Source organism: Centrocercus urophasianus, unplaced genomic scaffold, assembly GCF_019232065.1.
Source record: "Centrocercus urophasianus isolate 14NV4802_14NV808 unplaced genomic scaffold, USGS_Curo_1.0 seq_14, whole genome shotgun sequence".
Lineage (NCBI taxonomy): Eukaryota > Metazoa > Chordata > Aves > Galliformes > Phasianidae > Centrocercus > Centrocercus urophasianus.
The window spans coordinates 17,512,146-17,520,728 of record NW_024884586.1 but is presented as its reverse complement, the minus strand read 5'-3'; the positions used below and the strand labels follow the sequence as shown (position 1 = coordinate 17,520,728).

The 8,583-nt window shown below is 47.4% G+C and overlaps 1 protein-coding gene across 1 annotated transcript; it reads left to right on the top strand.

Annotated features, from left to right (window-relative positions):
• Positions 1 to 207: 207 nt before the first annotated feature.
• On the top strand, positions 208 to 6,391 carry RHOV (ras homolog family member V). The gene is made up of 3 exons (XM_042815054.1): positions 208 to 403; positions 3,436 to 3,494; positions 3,752 to 6,391. The coding sequence occupies exons 1-3, from the start codon at positions 208 to 210 to the stop codon at positions 4,190 to 4,192; spliced, it is 696 nt and encodes a 231-aa protein (XP_042670988.1). The 3' UTR covers positions 4,193 to 6,391.
• Positions 6,392 to 8,583: the final 2,192 nt, after the last annotated feature.

Genomic DNA, 8,583 nt, shown 5'->3' with positions numbered 1-8,583 from the left:
CGGCCCGGCCCGGAGAGGCGGATCGGGGCGGTCAGGGGCGGGCCTATGGAAATGAGGGCCGGTTTTGGGCTGCGGGCGGCAGGTGTATCCATGAGGATCGGGCTGAGGCGGGCCGGGAAGGGTGGCCCCTTTCGGTAGCTGCGCAGCCGGCCGGGCATGGCAGCGGCCCCGCAGTGCCGCAACCCCCGCTGAGCCCGCGCTGCAGCCATGCCTCCTCAGGAGCTGCTGGACTACGCGCCGGCCCTGCGCAGACACAGCCCGCCCCGGGGCAGCGGCCCCGAGCTGGGCATCAAGTGCGTGCTGGTGGGCGATGGGGCCGTGGGCAAGACCAGCCTCGTCGTCAGCTACACCACCAACGGGTACCCCGACGAGTACCAGCCCACCGCCCTCGACACCTTCTCAGGTACGTGCCCACCCACACGGCCTTGCGGGGTGGCTGTATGGGGAAGGAGAAGGGGCTTTCGTACCTGTTTGGTTTGTTAGCTTCAGGGGTATCACAGCATTGAACCGCAGGCTTGCTGTCTGCAACTGATGTTCAGCAAAACCACGCCTTTCCCCTCACGGTCGTTGAAGTGAGCCTGGAGCAGAGGTCGCAAAAAAATTGAAGGGCTGTATAAGTCTGTCTAAAAAGCCTTCTCTGTCATCTGATGAGCTCTCTTTAGTTTTCCTACTTTTGTAAATGCCGTCTTGGTGCTTGTTTCCACCGCTCCTTTTTTTGGGCTCCAGCTTCTTGTACAAAGCCCAGAAAAATAATAAAAAAAAATACCCTTGGAAAGATTGCTGATTGTCATCAGATCTGAAGAAACACGGCAGTATGTGATGGTGCAGATAGGTAGATCAGAGATGGGCTCAGGTCAGACCAGGAACTAGACTTTCGGTGTGTCATAGTCTCATGGGCTCTCACAGGGATCGTTTTCTTTGTCTGACTATCTTCCCAGTTGCACTAAGAATTGCCAATTTGAGCAACAACGCTGTTGCTGTTTGGGGTCCTGCAGTCCCTTGGGAACAGTTGCAAGAGCCCTCAAGTGCTCCATGAGAAGGTTCCTGCTCTCTCTGCTCTCCTCAAGCTCATCTGTTCGGTTTGTGCTAAGTTGTGAGGGTCAGGAGCCTCCAACTGAACTGAACTTTCTGAAAGGACAAGTTCATAGGAAAATGATCAAGAAAGGTGGAGATGAGTGTGGGTTCCAAGACTTCTTTCCTAGCAGCAAGTAGTTTGAGGAGAGCTGGGCAGAGGGTTAGCCCCACTCTGAACGTCAAGCTACCAAGCCTGACTTCCAGAGGTGCATAGCACCATATAAACCCAAAATATCATTAAATATTTTTCTTTAAAGTCTGGTTTCATCTTGGGAGGAGGGCAAAGCAAAACAGGGAGAACAGAGGAATTTCCCTTCCCACTGTTAAGTTGGATAAGCTTGAAAAAAGTACCTTCCTGGGTTCACAAAGGACAGTTTAGGACCCAAATCAGAAATTTCAGCCCGATTTCCTCATCTTTGGGAACGCTTGCACCTGAAACTTCCAGCAGAGGTGAGTCGCACATCCTAACCCAACTTCTGGCCAATGGACAGTAAGGCCAGTAGGAGCTAAAGAAGTTAATGAGATAGGAGAAAGTGCTGCATTATCAGGGGAAATAGCACCAGGACCGGGATGCAGCTCCACTACCCGGGCACTGCCTGCGGCTGGGTGCACTGCCAGGCACAGCAGTGCTGAGTGCAGCACATACCCGCTGACCTTTCCCCACCAGGCTATCCTGTTCTGCAGGCCCCTCTGCTGTTGTGCCGTGATCCCCGGGGTGTGGACCCGGTGCGGGCGGTAGGTAGAGACTTGTCACAGAGTTGCTAGAGTAGCTTAGCTTGCAGCAGGTACGAAAAGTCCTTGTGCAAGCACTGGAGCAGCAGGTAATATACATGGTGCCTTTTTTTTTTTTTCTTTTTTTTTTTCTGAAGGCTGTAAAACCTTCAGAGATGCTAATTTGTTCTCTTAGCGCACTTTGGAGGCAGAAGAAACCAGATACTAGAAAGGCAAATGCCCAGTGCCTTGAAGATCAAGTCAGCATCTAGCAGGTTCTTTGATCAAGAACAGGTTTCTCTTCCTCCTCTGGGGCAAAGATATGGTAACGATCCAACCGATTCCCAGTCACAAGGAAGCTATGACTTTCAGCTATCCTGCGAGGAGTGGCACTGTGGTGTACTCACCCACCCCTTCATTTTTCTTTCACTCGCTGTCTCCCACCCGGTTTCAGTTCACGCTTTGTGCCTCCCTCCTTCTCCCCAGTCTGCTCCCAGGGAGGAGAGGTCTTCTCCAAGAGTTTCTATTAGGCTCTCCAGGTCAGTTGTTTCTGTCACTTTTTGTCACCTGGCTAATTACCTTAGAAATAGGATCGATCTTTTTTTATTCCTGTCTTTTGTCTTTTTTTTTTCTAATTAAAGGGAGGGAAAAAAAAAAAACAAAAAAACAAAACAACAACAACAAAAAAAAAACAATAAAGCCTCCTCCTGGGCCCAAAGAAGTGGTTTAGCTAGCTAGTGTGAAGTGCCAGCCATTGTCACTTTAGCACAGGATGTCTGCCTCCATTCAGCAGAGCACATCCCCATCCACATTGTCAAGACTTTTAATTGATTGTGAGTTCCTCTGGCATCTTTCTCTCCTTTTCCTCAGTTCCCAGCCAGACTCTGCGGTGTCTGTGCACTTAAACATCTAACAGTTTCATTCCAGATTTCCATTAGAGGTCCTGCCAGCCCTCAGTCTGAGTCAGCTGATACCACATGAAGGCTTACTGTGATTAGGGAGTGAAATGGGAGCAGACCTCACATTTGTAACTCAGCAGTTTTCAGTGTGTGGATAGCCTCTGAAAGGGATTTCACTCGTCACTGCTTCCTTCATAGCTTCTTTATTTCCAAGTTGGTTTTAGGTATTTGCTTTTTCTTATCTGGGACACTTCCTGAAATAGATATGTTTTTTAATAAATGGGGAAAATCACCAATAGTTCGTTTAACGAAGACTGATTTGGGCTTCTTCCCTAAGCCAAGAAGCTGGGAACAAGTTGCTGAAGTTCTGTTTGTTCCACTTGGAGAGTGGAAGAACAACAGATTGTTTTCAGGGCACTGTTTGTTTAAGGTCTCTTCTTCCTAAGAAAGACTTCTTCAGTAATATGGAACGATTCTTTGAGAATACTGGAAAACAGTTCAAAGCACCTGAGGGATAACCAAATCAGGACATCCATAGCATGTCTCATACTGTTTCCAATGCAAACTTCAGCTGTTTTAGTGAGGTCTGTGGGGATGCTCAACAGCAAGGACAGGCTGAAGTGACTTCAGTGACTTCAGAGGTCTCTTTAGCAGGATACAAAACCAAGTACTCCAAGGGGAAAAAAGAAAAAAAGTATGCGTGTGTGCTGAAAACTTCTGTGGTCTCATCCTTATTCTCTTTCTGTTACAGTGCAGGTCCTGGTGGATGGAGCTCCAGTGCGGATCCAGCTGTGGGACACTGCTGGCCAGGTAAGCTCTGTCAAAGGAACGATCAGCTCCGGTCCTGTGGGACAGGGTCCATTTGCAGGTTTTTGTGGAAGGCAGTATTTAACTGGAAAGGAAGGAGATTTGCTAGCACAGTGTCAGCCATTCGCTGACACGGCAGACACAGACTGGTGAATGTCCTAGTTAACGTGTGAAAATGTCACTGCAGCATCGTGCTCTTAGAACTCTCATGTTCAGTCCAGTGAAGATATATTTTTTTTCCCCCTCTCCATTCTCTACAGGAGGATTTTGACTGTTTGCGTTCACTTTGCTACCCAGACACTGACGTCTTCCTTGTCTGCTTCAGTGTGGTAAATCCAAGCTCCTTCCAAAACATTACAGAGAAATGGATCCCTGAGATACGAACTCACAACCCCCGGGCTCCAGTGCTCCTAGTGGGGACACAGGCAGACTTGCGGGATGATGTCAATGTCCTCATCAGCCTGGATCGCTACCATGTGAAGCCCGTGCCCCGGCCTCAGGCAGAAGGTCTAGCAGACAAAATCCGGGCTGAAGCCTACCTGGAGTGCTCAGCACTGACCCAGAAGAACCTCAAAGAAGTGTTTGACATGGCCATTGTCAGCGGTGTTGAGCACAAAGCACGTCAGGAAAAGAAGATGACAGCCAAAGGCATCAAAACTCTCTCCAAGTGCCGCTGGAAGAAATTCTTCTGCTTTGTCTGAAATTGTGCTTGGGAAGAGGAGACAAAAGAAACACGTGATGCCAGTATTACTCCACACCTTCTTGGAGTGACTGCTCCTGTGGCCCCAGTGAGGAGGGTATGATAAGCTGCTGGGCTTGGAAACCTGGCTCTTGCTGGGTTACAGCATCTGATGCCTGGGAAACATGAACTGTTGTGCTGGGATTTGGAACGGTCCAGGCAGCTCTAAATACCTGATGGACACGCCTGTTGTGTCCCAGGCTAATATAGGAGCCTATATCAAAACTTAGTACTGCAGAACAGGCAGGTTCCTTACATTGATCAAAATGGCCATTTTTCTGTCTGAAACTAACAGGCTTCCAGAGTCCTGACAGAATGAGGAGGGCAGGGACAGCTATGGGTGACTGCAGTGTGGTCAAACACAGGCTGCTGAGACTGGAAAGCAAGACTTGTGTTTCTCCTCTGATTCTGCTTTCCCAAATAGCTAGATGCCACTTGGCTGGGAAAAAAAGCTGCACTCTTTCTTAAAAGCCCTGTATTCAGAGTGCCCTTGAGAATGTTTTTCCTAAATAAAGGCCATTAGCCAGCTGAAGAGAACATGCATTGGAAGCTGCATTGATTCTTTAAGCAAAATGTTCTTTGAAAAGAACTGGACTCCACTGAGTGCCAGTGCTGTAGCCCCATCTGAAGAGGGGGTCATGAACTTGGGGACCTGTTATGAAAGGCCTTTGTGTGTGTAGTGATCAGAGAGAAAGAATAGGTGAGGAGCAGCCGAGGGTGGCTCTGTCTGCCTAGCAGAGGGCAAACTGTGTCAGTGAAAGGTTTGTAACGCTGCCAAGAGGTGAAATGTGGATGGAAAGTCAGTGTACGTTAGAAAAGAAAAGGAGAGAAGGTAGAAAAGGAAGGGAATAAAAGGGAAGAAGAGGTGAAAGAATGGAAAATGAATAAGGAAAGAAGGAACAGCGTTAAATGAAAGTTGTGATTCTACTTAATCGGTGAGTCATTTAGGGACTAGTGACGTCAATTTCAGCGTAATGTTGTCCATACTTTAAATTCTGAATCAAAAAGGAAGGGTCTGTAGAGAGAGAGTTCCTCTTGGCCAGTAAAATCCTCTGTTTCAAACCTAGACAGGAGAATAGCAATTACCTCATGCTGTCCTTCCTGAGGTTGCTGAACAGGAATGGAGGGCTCAGGGCTTCTTTCTGTTGTGCTTTCCTTTCTCAAGGATTACAGCTTGATCTGCTGAAACTAAAAGCAAAGGAAACTCATGAAGTTCCTGTCAGAGACAGATATTTGCTATGTTTGCTTCGTTGCCCACTCCCCTGTTTCTCGGGGGATTCATTTAATAGTGAGTCTACTCATACTTTATTGCAGAACTTGCATTAACTTCTAAAACTTTTCTCAGAGACATTTTATTCTGGCTTGTATAGCAAAGTATGACGGATCTGTCAAGCAATGCTTTCAATACTTGGGGTTCTCTGCATCTAGACATTATCCATCACTTTGGGAATGCTCTGAAATAATGTGATGTTTGGGGATATAGCTGGGAATGTTTGCCCTGTGCTGAAAGAATGCGTAATTGGGCCAGTGGGCTTGTACAAAAATAAGTACATACAATCCAGTGTGGCTCTAGATCCAAATGCCTGCAAACATCTCTCTTTGTGGTACAGCTCACGTGACATGAGGATGCTGTTATCAGTGGTCTGAATGAGATGGGCAAGTCTTCTTTCAGCCATAGAGCTGCTTGTTGGGTAGGGCTTTGAGACCTCAACAGACTAGTGTGCCAGAATGAGTTGTGAGTTGACAGGACTCCCCCAACCAAAATGCTGTCCAGGTCCAGTGAGGGATCCACAGAGATGGAGAGTAAAAAGGCAGTCGCTAGAAGTGAGGTGTGCTACACATCTCTAGACAGCATACCATGTATTGAACAAAGCTCTCACCATGTATCCCAGTGTCTCTTACCTGTACAGGCACCTTTGTTGTATTATGACTTCAGTTTGTCTGTTGGGTCTTTATGCATTTCTTTAACCTGTGAAAGCAAGGATTCAGATGTGACCTGCTGCACTGTCCTTGTACAGAGCAAATCCACAGGTACAAAGAACAGTAGCCTTGCCCCATGCTGGGGAGAGCAAACATTGTCCTGCAGTAGCTTGGTATAAACAGGGATTCTTTCATTCTGGAAAAGAAACTGTACTGAGAGCTGCTTTCTTCCTCTGTGATTGTGTCAAATATTTGTTCAAATAAATTTTTTTTTTTTTTTTAAATGTCTGCAATTTGCATTCATCATTTTGTCAGAGCAAAGTAAGCTTGGATTATAGATAGTGGAGGAGGTATTCCATTTTACTGACAGTAAGGTAAGAGGGGAATTGCCTCATTTCTCCCTTGTAAAGTTAGGACTTAACAGGAGTAAAAATCCCTCCCCCTCCAATCACTGAAAGCCTTGAAGATCCTCCTGTGGCCTCAGATAATGTTCCCCTCCCTCAGCAGCTGCTCAGGATGGAGGCTGCTAAAAGGACAAACAATGAGTTTGCAATGCTTCTGGTGCCCCTCCTTAAGCCATCAGCTAGGGACTGGTCTGGAGGGCCTCAGACAAGCCCAAATGGAACTTGTGTTTGGAGACCTAATAACAGCTTGCTGCTCTGTCATTAGGCCGGTAGGTAATTTTGCCACTGAACTCACCTAAATTTGGTAGTTAAACACTAGCAAGTGCTTAATGAAATGCTGAAAAGTTTGCTTCTACAACATCAAAACTCTATCCTAGAAGTTCACACGCAGGACTATGGAGGGCTTTTATCTGTCTGCATTTGGGGCTCAGATTAAAAAAAAAAACAAAACAACAAAACGTGGTGGAGCACAGGCAGTGAGCACACCAAATGCAGAAACTGGAAGGGAACAGGGAATTACTGCTGATAAGTAGAGCCAGCTTTGCAGCTTCCCAGCACTCAAGCTCCCAGAAAGACCTGCGAATGGAAACAGCAGGGAAGTGTGAATTAACTTCTCACGGAATGAGTCATTCTACTGAGCCATATCCTGTCATGTGCACAATAAGCACACTAAAACTCGCTGAAACCCATGAACTCAGCCTCACCATCACCCCTCCCAGGAGCTGGGCTATCTCATTAAATGGAGCCCCAGGTGGCTTTGCTGGGACAAAGAGAGCTCTGGTAAGGCTCAGGCTTGTTTCTGTGTCGCAGTGCTGCTTGACCAACCTGTATTTTCAGATGATGCTGAGAGCACAGCATAGTTCCTGGGAGACCGTTGCTAATACAAAACCACCCCACCAGGCTGGATTAAGCTAGCCAAGCCCATTGATAGACAAGTGTGATTCCATACAAGTGTCACTTACCTGAGACAAGAAGGGACTTTTATTCAATCTGATTGAACTATGATCAGCATTAAGTGCCAAAATAGTGTATGTAGAGTAGAAGTTCTTAGTACCCTTCTTACTTTGGTTTCTGACTCAGATCCTGATCTGCAAGCTTCGGCATCCAACAGAGTAACTCATCAGAGAGTTCCTACTGGTGTAGCCAACACAACTTCAGCACAGGCAAACACTACGTCATGTAATTCTGCACGAAGCCCCAATAGAGCTCTGGTACTAGTGATGGGAGAGATGTGAAGACTGGGGCCTTTCTTCTCTTTCCTCTGTATGAGCACACCCTAAACAGGCCCAGCTGTGCCAAGATCCCAGCTGGCAATGCTTTCCCGAGCTTCCACTAAACCCTGACAGGGAATTAATCCCCAAAATAATACCAAGTTTCATCTGACTCAACACAGCCTCCTTCCCAGAGCCAGAAGGGCAAGTCTCAAAGGTCCCTTCAGGAGAGCTTGAAGCCCTCTAGGTTACACCCTACTTACTATGAAAGAACAGGCTGATTTCTGATCAGGAGCTGAAATGAGCCCAGTTGTGGGGGCAGTCAGGGCCAGGAGCCCTGCTGAAATGCAATCACAAGAACATTACACCCTCCCCCTTTCCTGAGAGGGGTATGACTGTGTTAACAGCTTTACCACCTTTTTAAATGTACTTCAGGTGCTAACTAGCTTTTTCATCAAGTTGTCTAATGGATTACACTTGAAGCAATCATTTCCATTTTGAAAGCAGGGGCCAGTTTGACTTTTTCCACCTGTCTTTGGTCTGCTTGTGCTGCTTACAGATCTTGGCTCTCCTTTGCGTTGTTGCCTCTCTCAGAGCCAAGCTTTGGTGCATCCAGGTGATAGGGTGTTTATACACAAAGAAACAGCTCATTTTTGATCAGACAGCTCCTAAGCTGACCCCCCCCTGTGCTGGGAAACGCTGCTCAAGCCCCAGCTCTCTGCATGCATCTGCTCCCTGAGGAGGAATCACAGGGCTGGCCCAGCCGGCACCTGGGCCTCCTGGAAGCTGCTTACTCACGCATCTGCTGAGTCCAGCCC

What these genes read in the sequence shown, in the direction of transcription:
- RHOV (XM_042815054.1), top strand. Translation starts at nt 208, where the DNA reads ATGCCTCCTCAGGAGCTGCTGGACTACGCGCCGGCCCTGCGCAGACAC. An exon ending in CGCCCTCGACACCTTCTCAG is followed by an intron (nt 404 to 3,435) that starts GTACGTGCCCAC and finishes TTTCTGTTACAG; the next exon opens with TGCAGGTCCTGGTGGATGGA. An exon ending in TGTGGGACACTGCTGGCCAG is followed by an intron (nt 3,495 to 3,751) that starts GTAAGCTCTGTC and finishes CATTCTCTACAG; the next exon opens with GAGGATTTTGACTGTTTGCG.